At 43.4% G+C, this 26,125-nt stretch overlaps 1 protein-coding gene across 1 annotated transcript in view; it reads left to right on the top strand.

Annotated features, from left to right (window-relative positions):
* The window catches only part of TPR (translocated promoter region, nuclear basket protein), a gene marked incomplete in the record, with an annotated part of 1,837,142 nt that overhangs the window by 369,869 nt on the left and 1,441,148 nt on the right, over positions 1–26,125 (top strand). The window contains 1 exon segment of the mRNA XM_044085316.1: positions 15,671–15,807. Within this exon segment, the coding sequence (XP_043941251.1) occupies positions 15,671–15,807 (137 nt within the window).

The raw sequence follows: 26,125 nt of genomic DNA, 5'->3' as shown, positions 1-26,125 counted from the left end.
AACTCATTAGCAACTACAAATGGAGACTGGTTACTTGAGTTTTTAGGCCCATCTCAGAAATCCTTTGGAGACCACTGGTGGATCCTTTTGCATTGGACAGTAGGCAGCTCCCCATTCACTCCAAATTCTTGTGCCATGAAATGTGGGTCCTGGTTGCTTAAAAGCCTAGCCTTTTCACGTTGTATCTGTATAACTTCCCTTTCCTTTCCTGCATTAGTAGTGTATTATTAAAACGCAAATACGTAAGGCCAGCACTCATCCTTGGTCTATTTTGACCCAAACAACCTTTGTGCAGTTATTAGAGTGGGAACCATTGACTTTCATCATAAACTCAAGTGTTGCAGTAATAACTCATGGTATTTCTGCTGTAGAAGGCTCAAAGGCTGACACAGTTACTACATCCTGGCATGTTTCCCCACACTCTGCTTGACAGATGCGATTCACACTTGGACATCAGGACAAAGGTGGCAGTAAAGAAGGGCTGCCTGTGCCATCCTTCATTATTTCTTATCTCAGTTTTTATTTGTTATTTGCATCTAAGTTGTAAGGGCTTTTGATCCTCTCGATAAGGTGTCTCATACTGAGAAAGTGAATAACTGCAATATGTGTAGGGAGTGGATCCTCCCAGCAAATGTCTTATTTTGCTTGGGGTGTGGTATAAAAGTTGGAGGACAGGCCAAAAAACCCTGCTACTTGTTTGGCTCAGGCAGCATTGGCTTTCTTTTCTGTTGAGTCTAGTAGGGGCAGAGTTTGTATTGTTGCCCTGACATGTTGGTCTGTTGGCAAAACAAGGAGACTCTTGAACCCCAACCTGATAACCTGGGCCATCATGAATGTATTCACTTTTGGCACTTCATTTCAGAGACCATGTGTCTTGTAAGGGCGGCTGGGAAACCAAGCACAAAATCATACATAGCTGTTGATGTCATAGTGAGCTATTAGCACCAAGTTAGAGCTTCTCTGTCATTGATTCTCATTTACCTGTCAGATCTTTGCAGAGCAGAGTTTTGTGCTTCAGTGAAAAATCAACATTTTGGCCATTTCATTTTCAACATTCTAGAGTTGAGACCAAACAGATCAAGCTTCTGTTCACTATGGTGGGCCAGACATCGGATAAGTTTTGATATGTTGCTGAGACTAGACTGAGGAAAAGAGCCCATTAATACTGTAAATGCTGCTGTAGTAATTTTCCAAATAACTCCCTCTAATTTTAGATGTCCTTCTATTCATCTGTTGCAGTATTCTTACATGGAGTTCCCCGCCGTAGGTGACCTGACGTCAGTCAGTATACAGAAGTCTTTTGCTATGATGTGTGGTACTTCGCACACAGGCTGCTCTCGTACGTCTGATATAAAAGTGATATATGCACACATCTACCTCATAACTTTGCTGCTGCCAGTCCATACTACTCTTTTGAACGTCTGTCTGCTTGATGAGCTGTTAGCTTTTTCCTGCAAATTCACAGATAAGTCCCCCATTGGGAAATCTTTATTCTTTTACTACTGTTTTGTGGTAGGGCACGTCATCCAAAAAAGCCAAATGCCAGTGTAGAAGACAAATTCCACATAAAGATAGCCATCTTTAGGGTCTGTTCTGTCTGGGGTCTACCCACAATCACAAATCCTGTCCCATTTGCCAGGCCTTTGTACCCAAGACCCTTAGAAGTAGACTTTCCTCCTTAGCCACTTACTTGGAAAACCAGTGCTTAAAGTCACTAGCTAAAAACATGATGAAGGGTTCCTCTGGGCCCGAGGTAAAGCCACTCCCTAAGTGTAAAGCCAAAAAGCCAAGACCTGGAGCATTTGTTGCGCCTCTTACTATGGGACGTCTCTCCTGAGGAGGATGAGAGCTCGGAGATATAGCTGGTTCCTGGTTCCATATCACAGGCTAAGCCCGATGTTGAGGCTGTCTTGGATCTAACCACAGGCACTTCCTCAAAGATTGAGCAGGCATCCGTCCTGGGTGTACAGGGGGGACTGAGGCATGTAATAACCAAAGGCCCTAAAAGGATGCCGCCGATCCTGGTGCAGAAGGAAATTCACTGTGATATCATTGAATGTAGGCCTATGTCCGTCCCTTCTTCAGTACATAGGGCAGATCTGAATCAAAAGATGAAGCAAAAAAACAAAACATTTGGCTCCTCCAAAGGAACCTCACAGCATCTGGGAACAATTCACCCAAGGTCTTTTCAAAGCCCTTAAGCCCCCCTCGGGTGTTTCACTCCCTACACTACTCAGCACTGCATCTCCACATAAAAGTCTGGGAAGAGGTTTCTTCAGATAGAGGCATCCTCAAAAGAGGGATCTCTGACCTACTCCTCACAGATCTTCTCCCCCACTAGATTGATTCCCTGGAGGGGGACTCCAGTGAAACTGATTCACCTATAGAAGTCTCTTTTGGTGAGACCCTAGTCAAAATGAGATATTTCAAATGGGATATCACTATGGTATGTAATGTACAAAAAAGGTACTACAACCTTTTGCAGGTGGAATCACCCAGTCCTTCAGCTGTTCCTAGTGTGTTACCAGTTTTCCTAGATACCTTTGCCTGTGCTTCCAAGGCACCAGACTCCAAGCTTCCTGCTGCTAAGAAGCCTGATCGATTTTAAAAGGTCCCTGAGGACTGTAAGAAGTTTTCTTCAGCAGGCCCATTGGTGATTTCAGTGGCTTCATAGAAACCATACATGTTATTGCTTTCAACCTCTCTCCTTCCTTCAGATAAGGACAGCAGGATTCCTGGAAAGGCTGGGCAAAAGGGTACACTTCAGCCACCTTGGGATTTAGTGACATTAATTACTAAACGGACATGACCAACTTTGCCCAAGAGCTTTTGTTCCAACTCTCCCAAGTCATTTTAGATTTGCCTGACTCAGAAAATAGACTTTGGCTGCATCTTTGCTTGGAGCCTCTTCACAGGTAGCTGCATTTGATGGAGTGGAGGGCTATGATGCTGCAGAGACCTCTGCCTGGGCAGCTGCCTCTGTCTTCTCCTGGTTAATACTCCAAGCATTACCAGAGGACATCAAATCTAAGCTTATGGATGCCACTTTGCACAACTCCACTTGACCCTGCAGCTGCTAATTTTTTTAAATCTCTGTAGGAAAAAGGAAAAGAATTGCAAGAATTGAAACGCATATTTGTCTCTCCAGTGCCTAAATTTCAAAGAAATTACCCAGCAAAAGCCGGTTTTGTACATAGACACTCCGGTCTTCTTCTACCTAGAACAAAAAAGGATGGTAGGAGTCGCAGCAGTCCAGAACAGCCCATGTAACTCCAGTTCAGAAGCGGCCCTTTCCAGATGAGCCTGGTTCCCTCTGAATGCCCAAATCACCCCATTCGCATTCCACTATCCCAGCGCCTCCCTGTCTCTGCCAGTCTAGGAAAGTATAGTTAAAACTCCTGGGTTCTCTCCATAATTCAAAAAGGATACTTCTCAAATCTTGTTCTCTTATCCTGCCACAAGCCTTCTTAGCCTCCTTGGATATTAAAGATGCATATCTACACATTCCCATACACCCTAACTATGTGTTTCTCTGTGGCTTCCTGGCATTTAAAGTTCTCTGCCCTGCCCTTTGGACTTTGTGCTGCACCAAGGGTATTTGCAAAATGCCTATGATTGCCTACTGCAGGCTTCAGGACATCCACATTTTCCCTTATATGGTCTCCTCTTTATGGCAGCTTCTCCAGAAATCTTAGAGTAAAGCTTTCTTTTTCACAGTTTCTTTTTCTACAGTGGCTGGGTTTCACCCTAAACTACAAAAAAATCTGTTCTCTGCCCCTCACAGGAATCTCGTCTTCCTGGGGTGCAGGATTCACAGACCTCATAAGTCTCTCTTCCTCCTCAGAAGGCACAGGACATCACGTCCTACTTCACAAACTTCTGCCTCTTCACCACATCTAAGCTAGGGAGTTATTCAGGATTTTAAGTTTCATGGCATCCACTGTCCCAATGCTACATTTGGAAAAACTTCACATGAGAACTCCAGTGGTTCCTAAAGTCAGTTTGGATGCAGCATTCAGACCCTCTAGACTTTAAAATTCTTCTCATCCCCTGTCAATTCTTGCCATCCCCTGTCTTGAAGAGGGAACTGATGGTGGATCTAAAAAGTGTCCCTCGACCCAGGACTCACCTTGCACACCTTCCCTCCAGTACAGGAGCTGTTCACAAAAGCTTCGGATGTAGTTTGGGGGCAGCTTTCAGTAACTTGAAATCTCAAGGGGTATGATTCCCCTCTCAACAAAGGGAACACATCAACGTAAGGGAGATGTGGGCACTGCTGCTAGCCATTCAGACCTTTCATCCCCTCTCTCTTTCTCCAAGGACCTCTAAAACTGTTAAGGCATTGACAGTCTTTTGGTAATGTGAATAAGCAGGTGGGAATCAAATCCTACCTATTATGCAGGCTGACACTCCGGGTTTGGGAGATGGTAGTCCAATATCTGGTGCTGCTCCAGGCAGTATGTCCCATGCAACCAAAATTGTGTGGCAGACACCTTGAGTGGTTCCCTAACACAGACCCACAAATGGATGCTTCAAATGGATGCGTTTCTGGACATTGTCCACCAGTGGGGTATACCGCAAGTAGATCTCATTGCATCCCCCATGAACATACGACTTCCACAGTTATGTGCCAGACCTCACCCCTCTGGTCTGGAATGTGAATGACCTTTTATTTTGTTGGAAGGGGATATTTCTGTATGCAATCCCCCCCCCCCCCGCCCCCCAATCATTCCGAAAGTCCTGTTCAGAATTCAGCAGGGCAAACCAAAAATCTTGCTGGTGATTCCCTTTTGACCACGACAACATTGGTTACCCCTTCTCCTTGCTTTTAGCCAAGGCAATCACCATAAATTACCTCACAGGGTGGACTTTCTCACACAAGACAAAAACCCTCATCTGTCCCCACTTATCTACCCTCCAGTTGACTCTGGATGATAGGGTTTTAATTCCTTTCAGAGACCTGTTCTCGGAGGACATGCTAAGGGTTGTGCAGGAGGCCAGGGAATCCAGTACCAGAAAATCTTATCTATCCAAGTGGAAGAGATTTTCAATTTGGTGTCTTTCCCGAAATCAGAATCAAGTCGCCCTGGTTCTATCCTGTGTGCAAATTGCTCAATGCTGGCTTGGCCTGCTGTTCAGTGAAGAACCATATGTACTCTTTCTGCCTCTATCCCCCTCCTGATAGCCGATTTGAGGCTAAACAATTTCTTAAAGGCGTCCTTCGTATTAGACCTCCCAGGAAACATATTACTCCTCCCTGGGATCTTAATTTAGTGCTAGAAAACCTGACTCTCCCCTCTTTTGAGATAGCTTCATCAGCATCCTTGCAACATTGCTTCTGGAAAACTGCATTTATCCTAGCTGTCACTTCAGCCAGATGTGTGTCTGACTGCTGGGCCCCCCCCCCCCTTTTGGTTTTCCATAAATTTTTTGCCCACGGTAGTTAACGAATTGTCACTCATCTAGTCCATTACTTTACCTACATTCTTTTCTTCACAAAATCCTAGTGAGTAGGTGTTGCACACTCTGAATGTGCATGGGCAATTTAGATTTTACCTAGACATGATGAAAGCTATTAGGACGTCAGACCAGCTTTTTGTTTTCCCATCATCCCAGGGCCCTGGGATTGCCCTTTTCCAAGCAGACTATTTCTACTTGGATTTCTAAGGCTATTTCTTTCTGTTTTATGTAGCATGGTAAGACCCTTGCCCCTTTTGTAAAAGCCCATTCCACTAGGGCTGTAGCTTCATCAGGTGTTTTCTTATAGAGATTAAACACTAACTCTATTCTTGAAGCAGCTACATAGACTTCTTTACATACCTTGACTAAACATTTCAAATTGGATGGCATTTCTAGGTCCAGAGCGGGTTTGCCAGGCTGTACTCCATGGCTTTCTAGCGAGCTGAACTGCCTCTTCCTCCACCCTCTTCTCATGAGCTTTAGTACTCTCCATCTTGTTAAGAATACTGCCGCTAATTAATAGGACATAGAATCATTGTGTAAAATCTTATAACAATAGATGTTCTTCTCTTCTCTGTTCCATTATTCCAGTCCCTCCCTCCTCCTCCCTGATGGTTGGATTCCTTACCTTGGATAGTCATACCCTACCTTTCCTTAGGCTGACTTCCTCCTGGGGCATTCAGTTCTAAGGTAGATGCATGTGTATGTCACTTTTGTGGCCTATGTACAAGAGCAGCCTACGTGTGACACACCATGCATCCTACAGTAGTGAAAGACTTTTGGATACTGGCCGTCGCCTACTGCAGAGAACTCCCTCATGTTAAGAATACTGAAAAGAAAAGAACATCTGTCATTATGGTAAGATTTTACTCAACTATTCTTATCCTCTCACTGGCCGAGAAAGGTCTGGTTTACAGCATTTTGGTCTTGGGCATTTAAGGAAAAGTCCTGATTAGATTGGGTGCATATAGATATTTCAAGGCCTGAGTCTTATGACTATTCAGGCTATAAAAAAAGACAAGAAGAAAAAACTGTTGCAAAACACAAACATGCCAAGCAAGAACAGAAGGATGAACCACTCCATAGTAAATAATTGCACCTGTTAAAGGCCAAATTCAATAAAACCAATACTGGAGTTTATTGAAGAGAATAAAACAAATAAGTGCTTTTGTCCTGACCACTTCAGAACTTCATCAGATAATAAATTTAATCACACAGTCTATATAGTACAAAAAACTGGGTAAAAAAGTCATTAACAATTAATAAATTTAAACTGACACACACCCTTAAAGGAAAAGACACAAAAGACTGTATTATATATGTAACATATAAAATCTGTATAAGATTGGATAAATAGATGGTAAAAAAAAACTCTCATTGTAGTATAAAAACATAGATAAAATGGTGATTAAAAATACATACATAATGAATAAATAATTATTTAAAACAGTGTTATCTTTCTAGGGCTTTTAATTTTAAAAGAGAGCTGATAGAAATGTGTTCATTTAAACCTGGCCAACTAGATGCATTAATGTGCAGTTGCCAGTAAAGCTCCCACTTTCCTAGTAAAAGATACCAGACTCCACCTCGAGGGTCTGTAAAGAGACCAGACTCCACCTCGAGGGTCTGTAAAGAGACCAGACTCCACCTCGAGGGTCTGTAGAGAGACCAGACTCCACCTCGAGGGTCTGTAAAGAGACCAGACTCCACCTCGAGGGTCTGTAGAGAGACCAGACTCCACCTCGAGGGTCTGTAGAGAGACCAGACTCCACCTCGAGGGTCTGTAGAGACCAGACTCCACCTCGAGGGTCTGTAGAGACCAGACTCCACCTCGAGGGTCTGTAGAGAGACCAGACTCCACCTCGAGGGTCTGTAGAGAGACCAGACTCCACCTCGAGGGTCTGTAGAGAGACCAGACTCCACCTCGAGGGTCTGTAGAGAGACCAGACTCCACCTCGAGGGTCTGTAGAGAGACCAGACTCCACCTCGAGGGTCTGTAGAGAGACCCGACTCCACCTCGAGGGTCTGTAGAGACCAGACTCCACCTCGAGGGTCTGTAGAGAGACCAGACTCCACCTCGAGGGTCTGTAGAGACCAGACTCCACCTCGAGGGTCTGTAGAGACCAGACTCCACCTCGAGGGTCTGTAGAGACCCGACTCCACCTCGAGGGTCTGTAGAGAGACCCGACTCCACCTCGAGGGTCTGTAGAGAGACCCGACTCCACCTCGAGGGTCTGTAGAGAGACCCGACTCCACCTCGAGGGTCTGTAGAGACCCGACTCCACCTCGAGGGTCTGTAGAGACCCGACTCCACCTCGAGGGTCTGTAGAGACCCGACTCCACCTCGAGGGTCTGTAGAGAGACCCGACTCCACCTCGAGGGTCTGTAGAGACCCGACTCCACCTCGAGGGTCTGTAGAGACCCGACTCCACCTCGAGGGTCTGTAGAGACCCGACTCCACCTCGAGGGTCTGTAGAGAGACCCGACTCCACCTCGAGGGTCTGTAGAGAGACCCGACTCCACCTCGAGGGTCTGTAGAGAGACCCGACTCCACCTCGAGGGTCTGTAGAGAGACCCGACTCCACCTCGAGGGTCTGTAGAGACCCGACTCCACCTCGAGGGTCTGTAGAGAGACCCGACTCCACCTCGAGGGTCTGTAGAGAGACCCGACTCCACCTCGAGGGTCTGTAGAGACCCGACTCCACCTCGAGGGTCTGTAGAGAGACCCGACTCCACCTCGAGGGTCTGTAGAGAGACCCGACTCCACCTCGAGGGTCTGTAGAGAGACCCGACTCCACCTCGAGGGTCTGTAGAGACCCGACTCCACCTCGAGGGTCTGTAGAGACCCGACTCCACCTCGAGGGTCTGTAGAGAGACCCGACTCCACCTCGAGGGTCTGTAGAGAGACCCGACTCCACCTCGAGGGTCTGTAGAGAGACCCGACTCCACCTCGAGGGTCTGTAGAGAGACCCGACTCCACCTCGAGGGTCTGTAGAGAGACCCGACTCCACCTCGAGGGTCTGTTTTAATGTCATCAATGACAGTAAAATGAAAAGAATGACCAGTATTTTCCATTATGTGCTTGCTAAGTGCATTTGTATCTTTCTTTTTGATTTTATGTCCTACAAATACTCATAAATGTGTTTTTTTAATTTACGGTCCGTTTTTCCAATATAAAAACAGCTACAACAATTACATTGAGTGCAATAAATAATCCTTTCAGATCCACAGTTGTATTTTTGATGAAGTTTTACTTCAATGTTTATCAGAAAAGTGCTACCTTCCTTAATGTTTTTACAATAGTTACACATGGCACACTTATTATGCATTCCCTTTGGTTTAATCTCAAAAATGTTCTTTAAGTTTTGCCCTTCTTAAATACTATGGCAGGATGTGAATCAATAAATGGTCTAATGGCTTTTTCATGATTTAGTATGGACTAGTTATTTTCTAAGATTTTCTTAATTTACAACTGTCATTAGTGTATATGGTAATGAAAGACGTCTTATAGTCCCTTTTTATTTCTTGGTTCTTCACATTTAAGCATTGAGTGGAACTGCTGATACTGGTGATGCTGGTTTCAATATCTGATAGTAAAGGACTAAAATTACCTGTCCCCCTTTTATTTACTACTTCCAACATAATGTCAGTAATACATTTGTACGGATAGCCTCTCCTTGAAAACCATAGATTTCAAGTTATCACATTCACTGAGAAAATCATCCATAACTGAAACCATTCGGGCTGCCCTAACAAATTGCCCCTTTACAATGGCTTTTTTTCTGTTTCAGTGGATATGTACTTGAGTAATGGAGTAGGGAGTTGGAGTAGGTTTCCTTTCTATATATTTTTGAAACTAACTTATTGTTTGTATAATCTTTAGTGTGAAGGACGTCTAGAAAAGGCAACTGGTCCATAGTACAGTTGTGTGTGAATTTCAGAAATGTAGTAGTAGAATCCATATAAGAAATTAAATCATTGATGTGTTCTGGGGGTCCGTCTCACAAAATAAAAATGTCATCCAGGAACCGGGTGTAACATTTTACGTACTAGAACATCGGACAGTTGAACAAAAACTTATTTTCCCACTGGGTGACAATATTTGCATATAGGCCCCCACAAGAAGAACCTATTGCCACCCCATCCTGTTGCAGATATATTTCATGGTTAAGTAGATGAAGCTGTTTTTCAAAACAAGTTCAAGTAAGTGTGTATATACTTGGACATTGTGTTCAACTCCTTTTTCATATAAGTATTCTGAAAACCATTCCAAGCCTGTGTTATGAGGAATAACATAATATAAATCTTTAGTGTCAGTAGTCAAAAGGACATACTCAGTTTTAAATAGAGTGTTGTTGATGAGATGAAAAAAAAACTCAATGAGCCCTTGCATATATGGGTTTCAGAGAATACCAGTTCTTTAAGTCTGTCTGAGTTTTGCATGTGGGTGGGTAATGGAACCTTTTGCATCCACAATGGGTCTCGTGGGTGGCTGTTCAAGGTTCTTATGTAGTTTAGGTAACCTGAACATCACTGACATCCTGGGATATGACACTGTGAGATAGTTTAACTCTTCAATGGTAATGGACCCCTCAATAAATAAATCCTGTAACTCATTATTAATTCTTTTGTATGCTGTGTGTAATTCATTCAAGGATGATTTTGCATATGCTTTCCCATTCAAAATATGTAACATCTTGTTAGTGTAATCAACCTGATTCATAAGGACTACACCTTCTCCCTTGTCAGGTTTCATTATTCGGACCAAATCCAGTACACTTTTAATGTGTAATACACCCTATACATTATTGTCTATCTGTCTTTGTTGATTGAACCTTAAATTACAAATATCATGGTCACATATTCTTTCAAACAGTTGGATAATTGCATGAAGGGCGGGTTGTATGTGCTTGACATGGCTAAAGGATTAATAAAATCTTCTGATAATGAATTCTGAAAAGGACCTTAAAATTCAACTTGCGTGTATATAATTTCAGGTCAGTTAATGTGCTAGAGATGTCTGTGGATTGTGCAGGTACATAAGTAAAAACTTTTGAAAATAAGTCACAGTGCTTAGTCTCAAACACATCAGAAAAATTGTACACTTTGAAATCACCTTCACCATTGGTAATGATATGACAGTGGGGGTAGTACATGGTCAGAAAACACCTCTAAAATAGCTGGAAAATCATTAATTCCTGTTGGACCAAAGTTTGATTCTGTGCCCCCCTCCGATTGAATCTCCCCCTCGTGTTCCATTGAGTACTGGGGGGATGATGAGTGTTCCTCTGGTATGTTTTCCAGGGTTAGTCTGAGACTGCTGTTTTGTTCTTTATTCTCTCTGACTGTCTTAGGGGTGGGAATTCTCATGGGTCTAAAAAATAATTTTGTCCATTATTAACAATATCACAGTTAACTTCAATGTTGACAGAACTGTTACCAGCAAAATTATTATAACCATGGTCTAGGAATTTGCTACCCCATTCCTGTGAAGGAGGCGATTTGGGGTAAGCCCATCACTTCCCATAGTCATTTTTATCCCTGTTAAGCTTCTTTACCTTACGTGCTGTTATAGAGGTAGATAACTGCTCAATACTATGGAAAATGTGTATATTCATATTTAAATTCATCATATTGTGCGTGTTCACTTATTCTTTTATCAAGCTCTGAAACACTAGTTATTAAATCATTAATCATAGCATCATTACTTTTCACAACAACTTTCATATACTCAGCACCATGAGCATCAAAAAGAGTCATAAGTTCTTTATGCAGGTCAGAACCTGCTTTTAAACCACTGGGATAACGCCACATTTTGAGTCCCTTAGGGCACAATATGCTCTTTTATACATTCAGCAAAGTATGCATTGTCAAGCTGCAAATGCTTTATTTTTGAAAGTTTGTAGTCAAATTCCTCTAAAAGTAATTGAATGTTGTTGTTAAAAACAGTACCTGTTGATTGCTTTTCACTGTTCAAAACTGTGGCTTTAGTAAGCTAGTCCTTTAAAACTGGAACAGAACCTCTGTAGTTGGAACGAACACTTGATCCTGCCACGATAGGTTGAGAATCTGAATTTGCAGTTCTCTGTCCACAAGGTATTGAATGTTCATCTTCATTAGTTAATCCAGCCCTAAGGGATGCAGAGTTCAAAGAATTAAGTCATTGTAATGTGTTTAGTTCGGTGGGGTGCCAGTTCATTTTGCAGTTCGTGTAGAACTCAGCCTGGGATGTTGTCAGGTCCCATGGATGCTGTGTTCTTGGCTTTGGAGAGTGTGTTTTTTACCTGTGCAGCCGTGATTACAGGAACTTTGCATTCTTCCGGTATAGAGATTGGCCCTTTAGGGTGTGGGGGTGGGGTAAAGTTAGCACTGAGCCTATCTGCCAGGATGATGGCAATATCAGTTGGTTCTGTATATTTAGTGCCATTGTGCTGTAACTCAGAGCAGATCTGAGTGTTGCCATTGAGATTCTTGACATAGCTATAGAATGCTTTGTGTTCGTCTTTAAGGATCAGTGGCGATTTTGTTTTTGTAACTAGCTTTGGAGGATTTTTTGAGGGATCTCCGCTTTTTACTGAGGCTGACCAGGGAAGTACCTCCAATCATGGGATTTTGCTATTTTTTTGCCACAGTTTCTTTCTACTGTTGTAGAGTTTGTTTATGGCAGGGGACCACCAGATTGGATTCTCTTTTTTAGAGGATAGCATCTTGGTTCTGTTTGGGGATAAGCACGATCCATGCACTCGTGTAAGTGCTTATAAAGGGGTCTATATCACTTTGATGAAACGGCAGAAGTTCGAACTCCATATGTTCGAACTTCTAACCTCGAATTGCAAAACCATCAAAGGCTTAGAACAGAGATTTTTTTTCCCAAGGGAAAAAAAAATCGCTGTTCCAAGAAAAACACACAACACAAGCACACCAAAGAAAACGGCAATCCACACACACACACACACACACACTTAAAATCCTACATCTAACCCTACACTAAACTGTACATACACTATCCACTTACCTTAACCCTAACCCTAAGGTCCATCACTATCGCACACTCACCTGACCCGCGCCCTAACCCTAACTCACCTATTCCACCCTAACCGTAAAGTCTGTCACTGTCGCACACCCACCTCACCCGCGCCCTAACCCTAACGTCTGCACAATCGCAAACTTACCTGAACCCGACCCGTAACTTTCCACCACAGTGCTGAAAATAGCAAAGCCGCAGAAACGGCCAACCGAAGTCTTTCCCCGGGAAAGAATTCGGTGTTCCGCTGCTTCGCGGTAATCAGTTTTCGAACTTCACAGTTCGAACATATGGTGTTCGAACTGCTGAAGTTTCGACGAACTGTTAGGAACCCCTTATAAAGTACATTTGTGTAGGATTCAGCAGTCGTACCTCTATTATCCGTCTGCATGGGTGTCGTGAAGTTTGCCATTTCTGTCTTCAGAAGTGTTAAGTTGGCTTTGAAGAAATTTCTTAAGGTGGTTTCCCTAATGGGGGGCGGGATGTGGATGTCTAGGGTGATTAGCTTGTGGTCAGATCTGACAAACTAGGACTTGACCTCTGGTGTAGAACACCGGTTGCCCATGTTGGTAATGACCATGTCTAGGATATTGCTGTCCCTGGTGGGGGTGTGGATAAGTTGATCCAAGGCATTGAAATTTATGAATTCCAGAAAACGTTGAACAAAAGAGTTGGTACACGAGTAGTTTTCCGAGTTAATGGTGGGGTATTTGAAATCTCCCATTATTAGGGCGTTGGGTTGTACCCTAATATTTTCCAGTGTATCAAGAAATGAGGAGTGGGAATCCTGGGGCATGGTGTGGGATCTGTAGCAAGTTACAATTTGGATTGCGGTCTTGCCCAGAGTTAGTTGCACTTGGATAATGTCGGATGCATTATGCTGAGCAACTACCCTGGAGGTGTGGATATCCTTAATGAATATGGACACACCTCCACCTTTAGTGTTTCAGTCCAGGTTAGGTGGCCGAAAGGTGTGGTATGAATTATAGCCTGGTAATGCAGGGGCGCTCTCTGGAGCCTTGAACCAGGTCTCTGTCACTGCACAGATGTCTATGTTCTCCATTTTAAGGAGTGCCTCAAGTGAATGCATTTTGATGTTTAGACTTCTAGTATTAAGTCGCATTACCCTCAGATTTTACTTGCTTGTACCTGTTAAGGTGGTGAATTTATCATTTGAACCTTGCCTAAAAAAAGATACTGCAGGGGTTGGCAAGTGTCTTAGCCAGTATCCGAAATCCCAAGGGCAACAGGTGCAGGCCATCTCTGGCAAAGCATCGTGGTCTGTCGATCATGTCATCCCAGGCAGACAGATACTGGATCCCCTTAGAATGACACCAGAAGCTTAGCCAGTTGTTGAAGTCAGTCATTCCTGTACTGTAATATTCTGGGTGATGGCAAGATGCTACTCATGGCTAGGGTCATACCTGCCTGGGCTACAAGATCGGAGAGCTCCTCCATGTTTCTTTTATGTAGTCCAGGGAGGTACATCTCAGGTCATTCACACCAACATGGACAATGACAGTCATATTTGTACTTGTGGAGTGACCTGAATGCATGTGTTATGTGGTGGATCCTGGCACCCGACCGGCAACTGACAGTAACTTTCTCCTTGTTTAGCATGGAAATGTAAATCTTCAATGAGACGAGCTCTTTCCAGTGGTGAGAATCAAACCTTGCAGACTAGAGGCAAACACCTTAACCATTCCACCACTTGGCCTTTCTGGTGTGGCACTGCAGTGGATTAGTCTGCCCCTCTTGCTGCAAGATGGGTGAACAAATGGTAGCCACTTACCCATGCCCTCTTCTGCTTTGCTCCTCCAGTGCCCGAGCTCCTAATTAGTCTCTGGCTGTCTGGGTCATGGCACTTCATCTCCATATACCACAGAGCTGGGTGCTGATCTTAAGGTGAATATCTAAAATTTGTTTCCCAAATACAACATGGTTATGATCACAGGTCTCTAATAATAATTTTTTTTTATTCTTTTAATTTAGTTCAGATACATAGTTTAGTGAGAAACTGTAAGCTACAGTGCACACCTGTGGTGTTTTAAGTCTGTTAAACATATGAATTCCTGAAAACATATTGTAGGTCAGCACGATAGACTGAACAAGAATACTTTCTGTTAAATACACTACACGTGGTCTACATTTGCAGGGGCATTCTACTAGGCCTATTTATTTCTAGATAAATTGCTGTGAAACTCCCTTTCTACTTCTGTAAGGACTTTAAAATATCTCCTAGTTTGCATCCCTTCTGTGTACCCTCAACGGGAATTGCAGGAAAGACCCTCTCATTGAGGTAGCAATGAGAGCAGACAGAAATTGAAGGTCTGCTCTTTCAGTTGCTTTTTCACCCCTCTGTATGGCAGAAGAATTGTAGAAGAGCAGTTGCAAAGCAGCACATACAGAAATATTTTTGAAACGAGTTTAAAATGAAATTCTAATGTTACTTGCATCCCTCTGCACTGTTCTTGCAGTAATTGGATCTCTTGCCACAAGTTGCGTGTGCGACTGTTAGTGTAATAAGATGCATCGTATTTATTTTATGTACAGAGGAAGTGAGCGGAATAGTCTACATCTGCAGTATTAAGAATAGCAATGTAAAGCTAACTGCATCTAGTTTTTGACATTGCTTTGTTCTGTGACCTCAGCTTAAACTTAAGGGAGTTTTGTCAGAGGTATATACTGAATGTTTGCTAAATTTTCTTTATAAACTATTGCTGGCAGTGCTATGCTTGGAACAATCGAGTTCAAAGGTTTGCTTTTTAATTGTCTGGTCATCTGTGTTTATTTAGCAATCAGTTGGCACGTTAAGAAGTATCCGTAAGTAAAATTTGAATTTTTAAAAAAGCACTTTAAAGTGTCTGTCTTTGTTTCTGAACCCTGATAAATGTCCTCGAAATGCGCAAAGTGATGATGCTCGCAGGGGAAACGGGAAGTCCTGTGCTGCACATGGGGGAGGTGGGTGGTGGTGGTAAAAGATGTTTTTTTTTCACAAATCAACTTATTAATTCATAACAATGCGTTCAAGTTGGCAAGTTGGTCAACCGAATACCAGAAAAACACAGACAACTGTTGAAAGCGGGGGGAATAATTTAAGTGAGCAAAGCATTTTGTTTTTAAACTGACAAGGAGCATTTGTCTTAATTTTCATTTTGAATAAGGTTGCTGCCTTTTTCTTTGCAGGTGTTTCGTCTGAAGAATTTGCAGCTACATCAACACCTAGACCGTCGCTGGAAGGTACACCCTCTACAGTAGCACAGACTCCACCACAGTCATCTGGAGCCATAGAAGCAGCTGAAGCTAAAGCTGCCCTAAAACAAGTAAGTTGGCTAAGGTAGAGTAAAACATACTGTTATAAAGTATTGGATAAAACATACTGTTATAAAGTATTAGATAAAACATACTGTTATAAAGTAGTAGATAAAACATACTGTTATAAAGTAGTAGATAAAACATACTGTTATAAAGTAGTAGATAAAACATACTGTTATAAAGTAGTAGATAAAACATACTGTTATAAAGTAGTAGATAAAACATACTGTTATAAAGTAGTAGATAAAACATACTGTTAAAGTATTGGATAAAACATACTGTTATAAAGTATTGGATAAAACATACTGTTATAAAGTATTGGATAAAACATACTGTTATAAAGTATTGGATAAAACATACTGTTATAAAGTATTGGATAAAACATACTGTTATAAAGTATTGGATAAAACGTACTGTTATAAAGTAGTAGATAAAACATACTGTTATAAAGTAGTAGATAAAACATACTGTTATAAAGTAGTAGATAAAACATACTGTTATAAAGTAGTAGATAAAACATACTGTTATAAAGTATTGGATAAAACATACTGTTATAAAGTATTGGATAAAACATACTGTTATAAAGTATTGGATAAAACATACTGTTATAAAGTATTGGATAAAACATAGTGTTATAAAGTAGTAGTTGCAATTAACTAGAGAGGGAAAGGGAATAAAATGGGATGAGGCCAACATGACATTTTTACTGCAGACTACTAGGGCTTGATATCCTAAGTGAAGTACCTACTCTTACACGGTTTATAGTAGGTTCTAGAACAAAAGATGCTGTTAAACGGCGAATTAGTATGGCATAAAAATCTTGCACAATAACACTAAGAATTAATCAGAGGAGGTTAAAGATGGGGAAGAGAGACTGAAAAAGCAGTGCACTTAACAAAGAGGCATAGTTCTCCAGTTGGGCTCCCTGTGTTGCACCTTCTGTGCACCGTCTGTTTGCTCTTCCTTTGTTGTGTAGGTTTTTTTGGTTTCTGACTTTTCCATACCCCGAAATTCAGCAATGAGTTGGTGATTCTATAGTTAACTGTAGTCACGTATATGTGTTTTGTAGTGGACTGGTGTCTCATTCAGGATTAGGTCTCTGCTTTGTGTCTTTTGCTTACTGTTATAAGCTTTGACTGTCCCTTGTGACAATGAATACGATAAAGTTGGTATCTGGAAGTGAATAAATCGTGCTTGTTGGAATGATCCAACTCCAACTGCAGTTCATGCTCCTTGCATTGCTGTGCAGTTGGTTACATAAAACTGTGTGAGTGAGAACCTCCAAGTTCGTGCAGGCAAATGTCACCCCTAAAAATAAAAAAATAAAAATCCAACATCTGATGTCCCTCCCCTTCACCTTACAGAGAAAAAGAATGGTCAACCTTCTCCCAGGGCTTATTTAAAGCTCTCATGGCCCTAAAGCTTCCTCCTTTTGTGACTCCGCTATCTTAGTCCACCCCACAAACGCACACCTTGGATTCTTCTATTTCTGAAGAGGATCCTGAACTAGATTTTGATCATTCTGTGGACTACACTTTGTAACTGCACTCTTCCTGAGCAAGTCTCATCAGAAGAAGGGGACTCCCTTTTGCCTAACTATCCTTTGGAGAAACTATTCAGAGCAAGATGAGACACTTGGAGTGGCAGTCGAGCCAAGTCTGAGTTACAAAAGAGATGATACAGCCTTCTGGTGTTGGGTACTCCAGCTCTTTTGCCAGTTCCCCAGTTCTTTAAGATCATTTTGATGCCTTTTATTCTGCATCCTTAATATCCAATTCTCAGCCACCTACTCCTTTTATTTTCCTGCTTTAACATGTCAGTGAGGTTAACAGTTGTCTCCACTGTGGTAAGAAAATCCCAAACAGAGATGTTCTACATCTCACATTGCTGCAGTCCTAACACTTGGGTAGTCCGCTGTCCCTCGGTCGGCCCGAATATCAGAGTATAAGGCTGACGTCGGTCAAGGCGCATTTGACTGACATCAGAACGTCAGGGTACAAATGCGCATGACCGACGTCATATCCTCAGTCTTTTTTGCCGCATGGTCCGATGCAGAAGCAGTGTTGCAAGTGCCGTTCGGCGTTCTGAAATTTTTCGATTGAGTTTCAGACCGAAGTCAGAGTTGGTTAAGTACCCCGTTGGGGAATATTTTGGTTTTTTCTTGCCTCAGTGGTTTACCGGATGTCAGAAAAAGTGAATAACTGTATTTCTTGTGGGAAACAGATACCGCATAGGGATTACCATAATTTGTGTATACCTTGTTTGGGACCTGAGCACGACGTTGTTGGGTGTCGCTTTTGTGCTAGGTTCAATAAACGCACTATTAAGCGGAGGTTGGATTGTGCCAGGTTGGTCTTTGGGAAGCGGTGCAATTACAATATGCCGTCGGATGCTCCGACGCCGGCTTCCTCAATGAAGCGCAAGGACAAGGCAATTAAACCTAGGTTAGAGGAGTCTGAACCGGACGCCGGTTCTTTAGAGGCGCCAGTGGAACCGGTGGTTCCGATGGAGGCCTCTCTGGAGTCCCAGGGAGAAACTGTGTTTTTACAGGATGTGGCCTCCCAGGAGGCAGGTCAGGCTGTAGGGGCTTCTCAGGTAACTGTACTCCCCTCCCTTCCTAAGGTGTCTAGGCCCTCTCTTTCTGCTTCCAAGGCTTCTCCTAGAGGCAGGTCTAGTTTTGCTTCTGTGGGTGTCACTCCTAGTTCTTCAGGTTCAGTGCCCAAGAAGCACATGCTTAAAATGGCAGAAGATTTAATTACTTTGATTAGAGGCTCTATGCCCCCTCCTGATAAGAGGCCTAGGATGGAACCTGTGTTGGGGATTATGAGCAGGCTTCAGATGTGTCTGAGTCTTGACTGAAGATTTGCAGGAGTATTCTCATTATTCTGATTCTGATGTGGATGATTCTACTCCTTCTGCTTCTCCTCCTGAGGATTTTTCTTTTCAGAGACCCTTCACTCCATGAGAGAGCATTTTAAATGGGAAGGTCAGGATTTCTCTGATTCCAGGAAAAGGCTTAGGAATTTTTGTTTTACCCCAGCATAGGCCTTTAGCTATACCTCCTGTTCTGAATGTGGTGGAAGATGTGTTTGCAGAGGCTTCTCTTAATCCTGATTCTTTGCCTCCTGCTCCTGTTAAACCAGATAGGTATTACAGGGTGCCTGAAGCTCATAAGTATCTTTTTAAGAGTCCTAGGGCAGACCCAGAAACTGTTAGCCAGGGACCTAAGGGTGTTAAGGCTTCTGTTGTCAAAAATCCAGTTCCGGCAGATAAAGAGGCCAGGGCCTTGGATAGGTGGGGAAAGAGAGTTTATACTTCTTCCACTCTAGCCATGAGAGCTTTGAATTGCCAGTTTCACATGTTGAAATATCAAAATTATCTCCTTTCACAGTTGAAATCTTAGGTTGATGCTCTGGCGGAAGGTATTGATTGTAAAGAGTTACAAGATTTAGTGCATGTTTCTGAACAGGTGGGTAAGCATTCTTTGCAATGTGGTTTTGATGCTGTTCAGGCCTCGTCTAGGGTGGCTGCCACTGGGTCAGTTCTTCGCAGGCATGCCTGGCTGAGGGATCAAAATTTATCTGACCATGTTAAAACTAGGATTTTGGATGCCCCTTTGCAATCTGATGTCTTGTTTGGTTCTCCTGTTGAGGCAGTTTTAAAGAAAATGGAAGACAAGGCTAAGTCTATGCAGACTGTTAAAGATTTTTTTGCAGGTTCAGCCTCCAAAGTTTAGTAGAAATTGGCCTACTAAAGGGTGGACGTATCCTTCTTATGATTCCCAGTCTAGGGGTAGATCTAGACGTGGCAGGGGCAGAGGTCAGGGCTCTTTCAGGCCTAGAACAGGGAGTTCTCCTGCACAGTCTTGGTGAGGGCAGGGGTCAGTCCTTTCGTAAACAGACCCAATGACCTACCTTTTCAGCTGCCAGAACCTTCTCGCCTGGCAGCACCTTTGGGAGGAAGGTTGGCACTTTTCAAAGAAAATTGGAGTTTGATTACCCAAGACAGATGGGTACTGGATATCATACATCACGGTTACAGGTTTTATTTCCATACCTTGCCTCCTTTCAAAGGCATGCCAGACATTCCTCCTCAACAAAGAATAGAGGCTCACAAGCAAATTTCTCTGTTACTCCAAATAGGGGCCATACAGCCGGTTCCTATGCCAGAAAGGGGCCTAGGATTTTATTCTCGCCTGTTCCTTGTGCCAAAAAAGGGGAACACGTGGAGACCAATTTTGGATCTATCTATCCTCAACACTTATCTGGACATTCCCAAGTTCAAAATGTTGACGTTACAACAGCTTTTACCTCTACTGGGCAAGGATCACTGGATGGTAACTTTGGATCTCAAGGAGGCTTACCTTCATGTTCCTATCAGGCTAAGTTGCAGGAAATATCTGCGTTTTCGGACTGGGACTTCTCACTATCAGTTCTCTGCATTGCCCTTTGGCTTATCTACTGCCCAGAGTATTTACGAAAGTTCTGGCTCCAGTGATAGCTTTCTTCAGGCTAAAAGGAATACAAATCTATCCTTATTTGGACGATTGCCTGATTCTGGCTCAAGGAAGGGACGAGCTTCTTCGTCATTTGGAATATGTGATAGCAGTGCTAAGATGCCTGGGGTATTCTGTGAAGCGAAATAAAGTCCAGTCTAGTACCCTCTCAAGACATGTGCTTTCTGGGTGTAAGACTGAATACAGCATCCCAGATGGCCTTTCTAACCCCGGACAAACAAAAGAATCTTTCCCTTTACTTCCATCATCTATCTCTTCAGTCCGGGCTGACTGCAAGGACAGTCCTTCAAGCCTTAGGGTTCATGGCATCTTGTATTCTGGTGCTTCCCAATGCCAAACTGCATATGAGGAAGTTGCAATGGTATCTCAAAATGTATGGACACAGCACTGCCAGCATCTGGACACTGTCATTCAAATAATACCTTGCATTCAAAAGGAATTTTTGTGGTGGGCTCAGGAATGTCACCTAAACAAGGGACTCTCTGTGACCCGGCCAGAGGCGAGTCAAATTTTAACGACAGATGCCTCAGACAAAGCTTGGGGAGCTCATCTAAACGGAAAGTGGATACAAGACAAGTGGCCTGTCAGACTACAGCATCTACATATCAACTTGAAGGAGATGTTAGCAGTCCAGTTTGCATTAATAGCTTTCAAGGATTTACTTCTTCCAGGGCAGGTGTTGATTCTAACAGACAACACAACTGTCATGTGGAACATCAACAAGCAAGGGGGAACACATTCTTATCCACTATGCAGGCAAGCAAAGATTTAGTGGGAGACTGCTCTCAGTATACAACTAAGTCTTCAGGCAAGGTTTCTGCCGGAGCACAGAACTCCTTAGCAGATGTGTTAAGCAGACAAATCATGGATCCCCACGAGTGGAAACTGGATCTTCATGTATTTCAGAAATTGACAGTGTCCTGGGGAACTCCAGACATAGATCTGTTCGCTTCTCCACTAAACCACCAGCTGCCAAAGTTTTGCACAAAGCGGTTTCATCCCACAGCTTGGAAAGTGGATGCTCTTTCTTTCAGTTGGAAAAATCTTCATGTGTATGCCTTTCCACCTCTGCCTCTCCTCCCAAAGGTACTTCTAAAGGTCAGACAGGACAAGCCAAGGATGATTTTGATAGCTCCAGATTGGCCTCGACAGCACTGGTACCCATTACTGAGAAGTCTAGTACAGAAGCCTCCATGAACTTTGCCTTTGATTCCACATCTGTTGTCCCAGGAGGACAGTCATTTGCTCAATGTCAAACTTCATTCTCTTCACCTAACAGCATGGCATATTCTGTTTTAAACCATAGTGGGCCTCAACTTCCACAACAAGTTTTGAATGTAATTTTGGAAGCTAGAAGGCCTAGTACAAGGAAAGTGTACGCAGATAAATGGAAGAGATTTTTATTTTGGAGTGCAGCTAAGGATTTGGATGTTTCTGAGCCTGATTTAAGTGTGGCTCTTCAATATCTTACTGAGTTATTGGACAAAGGTTTGTCCTTCTCTTCTATTAAGATTCATGCTGCAGCAATTTCAGCTCACTACGACTGTGACCCACCATTGTTTGGCCATTACCTCTGCAAGAAGGGTTTCTGAATTGCAGGCCCTTATGGCAGTTGAGCCTTTCTTGATTTTCCATAAGGATAGGGTATCTTTAAGTACTAATCCTTCCTTTATGCCTAAAGTGGTTTCTAGTGTGGCTTTAAACCAAACTATTCATTTGCCTACTTTTTATGCAAATCCCCAAACTAAAGGGGAAAAGATTTTGCACACTTTAGATGTACACAGGCAGTTGCGATATTATTTGGACAGAACTAAAGGGTTCAGACAATCTCAGCAGTTATTAGTTTCTTTTGTGCTCTCAGGGCAAGCCCGTGTCAAAACAAAGTATTTCTAAGTGGATTGGATTTTGCATTGCTTTTTGTTATTCCCATCATGGCAAAGAGATTCCAGCTGGGATTAGGCCTCATTCCACTAGGGCTACTGCCACTTCAACAGCTTTTGAGGGGTGGCTACTAAGGATATTTTGGAGGCAGCCACTTGGAGTTCAGTGCATACCTTCTCTAGGCATTACCACCTTCCACTGTACTCTAAATCCAGGGCTGGTTTTGCCACTGCTGTGTTGCAGGGCATTTTGGCAGCTCCTGCTTCATTATAGTTTAGCCATCCTCCCTTACCTCTGCTTTGGGATTCTACCCAAGTGTTAGGACTGCAGCAATGTGAGATGTAGAACATAGTACAGTTTTGTACCTACCATAAATGTAGATGTTCGAAGATCCACATTGCTGCAGTCCAATTTACCCTCCCTCCTTCCCCTCTGTAGTTTGAGGTGGTTGTGTGGGTTGGGTTATCCATCTGAGGTATAATTGTATAATTGTATAATTGTATAATTGTATATATTGTACATATTTTTGGTGTTAGGCTGGTTAGTTGTTTAGTTGTTGTCTATGGGTTTTGACCTTTCTTTTTAGGGTCTTCTGACATCTGGGGCAAGAAAAGACTGAGGATATGACGTCGGTCATGCGCATTTGTACCCTGACGTTCTGATGTCAGTCAAATGCGCCTTGACCGACGTCAGCCTTATACTCTGATATTCGGGCCGACCGAGGGACAGCGGACTACCCAAGTGTTAGGACTGCAGCAATGTGGATCTTCGAACATCTACATTTATGGTAGGTACAAAACTGTACTTTTCATATTTTGTCTCTCACCTGTCTAGGCCCTGATCATGGCTTCCCTAGTTGCAGTTTTTGTGCCAGTTTCAATTCTAGGGCTATCAGGTGTAGGGCCGAAATCTTAGCTGGGCATCTGTCTGCCTTCTTCCTCATGGCGTCTACCGGTCATCCCAGGGTTGAGCTCTCTAAGCTTAGGAAGGACAAGGAAAAAAGACCCAGGCTTAGGGCCTCTGATGGCAGTCGTTCAGTCTGCCACTCCCCCAAGGCTAGTTAATACTGAAGAAGGCAAGGCACTTTTTGCAGCCCCTTCTGCGACCGAGATAGTGGAGCAGGTCTCTGTCGAGACTCATACTGAGTCTGACATGCTGTCGGGTCCCTCAACCTTCTACACAGGCCTTGGCTTTCAGTTCGTCGGTCGGGTCTGAAGTCGCTCAGTAGACCTCTGCTTCCGATGAGCGATCTTGTACCAGTGACGTGCCTTTGAGGCGTCAGCCTGCATTGGTTCTTCCTTGCAAAGAGACTGGCATCAGGATTGCGGATGTACCTAGGCCCAAGGCTAGAGCTCCCTCTAAGAAGGGTTCTGCATCTGGTTCTATCTCAGGTCCTATGTCTAGGCCTACTGGCTGCCATACACAAAGATATCTGCAAGACCTAGCCAAGTTAACCAAGGACCTTATCTCCTTAGTCAGAGCTAGGCAACCACCTTTGGAGTATTCCCCAGGGAAAAAGAGGAGGGGACCTACCCCTGATGTTTTCTCTGAACCTCCTGATTTAAATGAGGATTCTGACCAAAAGTAGTCTGTCTTTGAGGACGTACCCTTCCATGCTACTATTGAAGATTCAGATTCTGAAGAGAATCTGGCTTCAGCTTTGCCTCCTGAGGGCATCACTTTTGGGGAAACACTGCATGCCATGATGGAACATTTCTAGTGGGAGAGACGGGAATACCCACAATCAAAAAAAGTTAGGGAGTTCCTTGACCTCCCGGAACACAAACCTTTGACTATTACTCCTGTATTGGAGGCAGTAGAGGTTGTTTTTATGGATTCTTCCTTGAAACCAGATTCTCTACTTCAGTCCCTTGAAAACCAGACAGGATTTACAGGGTGCTGGACTCTCATAAGTACCTCTTCAAAAATCCCTCTGCTGATCCAGAGGTTGTAACTCAAGGACCCAAGGGAACAAGAGCCAGCTTTTCAAAAAAAAAACCCTCTACCTGCTGATAAAGCAGAGCTCTTAATAGGCTTGGTAAAAAAAAAAAAAAAAAAAAAAAAAATCTACACTTTTGCTACCCTGGCCATGAAGGCCCTTAATTGCCAGTTTCATATGATAAAATACCAACAAGGTATTTTAAATCAAATGAAGCAAAAGATGTCTTCCCTAGAGGGCAAGAACATTTCCAAGGAATTGTTGGACCTTTGCTATTCCAGCTGGCTAGACACTCATTACACTGCGGCTGTGATGCTGTGGAGGCCTGTAGCCGAGCTGCATTATTTGGTTCTGTCATTGGAACGCATGCTTGGCTTTGGAAACAGACCCCCATGTCAGATCAGCGTTCTAGATGCACCTGTGGATAAGGACTTCCTTTTTAGGTCAAAAGCTGAAGATGTGCTCAAAAAGATGGAAGATGAGGCAAAATTTATGGCTATTGTCAAAGACTTCTTCCAAGTTCAGACCCTTAGGTTTAGTAGGAATCCACTAAACATTCTCAGTCAAAAGGCAGACAAAGGAAACCCTGGAGGGAAGCGCTTCAAAGGCAGCATCAGTCACAAAAGCCCCAGGCAGTGGTCCTCGGAAACCCCCAAGCAGATGAGTGCCGGGCTGCAGGGCCCTGACAGAGAGCGTAACTGTGACTCTTCCTTTCCCCAACCCAGCTCCTCAACCCTCTCCAGGAAGGATAGGAGGAAAGCTATCTCTATTCAAAGAAAATTGGTGCCTCATTACTTCAGACAAGTGGGTTCTGAAAGTTATCTTAAATGGCTACTGACTCACTTTCACAGAACTATTAAGATACTCAGGTTACCCAGATATTTCGAAAAATCAGAGAGCAGGGGCCCTTTTTCGGATTCACAACCTGTGCTGACAGAGTTCAGTGTAACCAGAACACTAAATAAGGAAAGGGTACAATTCCAGGCTATTCCTGGTTCCCAGAAAGGAAGGTTTTTGGAGCTCTATTCTAGGCCTGTCCACCCTCAGTGTTGACTCTTCAAAAATGTCTTCCCGTGATAGCCCCTCAGGCCTTAATGGTTACCTTGGACCTAAACAAAGATGCTTAGTTGCACATTTGTGTGGAGGAATCTTGCAGAAGTTTTCTACATTTCAGCGCAGGTACAAGTCTCTCTCAGTTCTCTGCAGCACCCTTTGGCTTGTCTACCTGTCGCAGGTTTAGCTCCTGTGACCGCCTTCTGCAGAACAAGAGGGATTCAGATTTACTCCTATCTAGATGACTTATTCAAGCCACAAGCTGTTCAAAGCTCCTCGTAGATATGGCCTTCATTCGGTTCCTCTTCAACTCCTTGGGGTTTACCAAAAATCTTCACAGACCCATCCACTAGGACAGTTTTCCTGGGGGCTCTTCTGGAGTCCTCCCTTCAAAAGGCCTTGCTTCCTCCAGAAAAGTTGTTCTTCCTGACTCAGTACTTCCAAAACATTATGCAGAATCAATAACTCTCAGCCAGGGAATCCCACAGAGTATTAGGCTATATAGTATCTTATATCTTTATGATCCTTCTAGCCAGGCTACACACGAGGAAACTCCATTGGTACCTCAAGAATATCTGCTGTCAGTGCTCACAGTCCCTGGAGACAGAAATTCAGATGATCCCTTGCCTTGAGGAATTTGGATGGTGGACATGGGCATGAAACCAGAACCTGGATCTTCCTTTCAGGTTCACCTTCAGAGCCAAACTTTAACAGAGATGCTTCAGAGACCACCTGGGGGGGGGGGTCATTCCCGACACCTTCATTCCCAAGGCAGATGTGAAATTTGGTTTGGAGACGAGCACATCGTTTGGATCCTACCCAATTTGGCTTTGTCAAGGGCAGATCCTGCCTTTTGAACTTGGTCGACTTTTTTGAAACAGTCACTAAGGCCATTGATGAGGGTAAGGCAGTTCACACAGCCTACCTTGACCTTGCA

The sequence above is a fragment of the Protopterus annectens genome, chromosome 10.part0 (genome assembly GCF_019279795.1).
Source record: "Protopterus annectens isolate FY-2018-M chromosome 10.part0, PAN1.0, whole genome shotgun sequence".
NCBI classification, from domain to species: domain Eukaryota; kingdom Metazoa; phylum Chordata; order Ceratodontiformes; family Protopteridae; genus Protopterus; species Protopterus annectens.
This window is presented reverse-complemented; position numbering and strand designations above follow the sequence as displayed.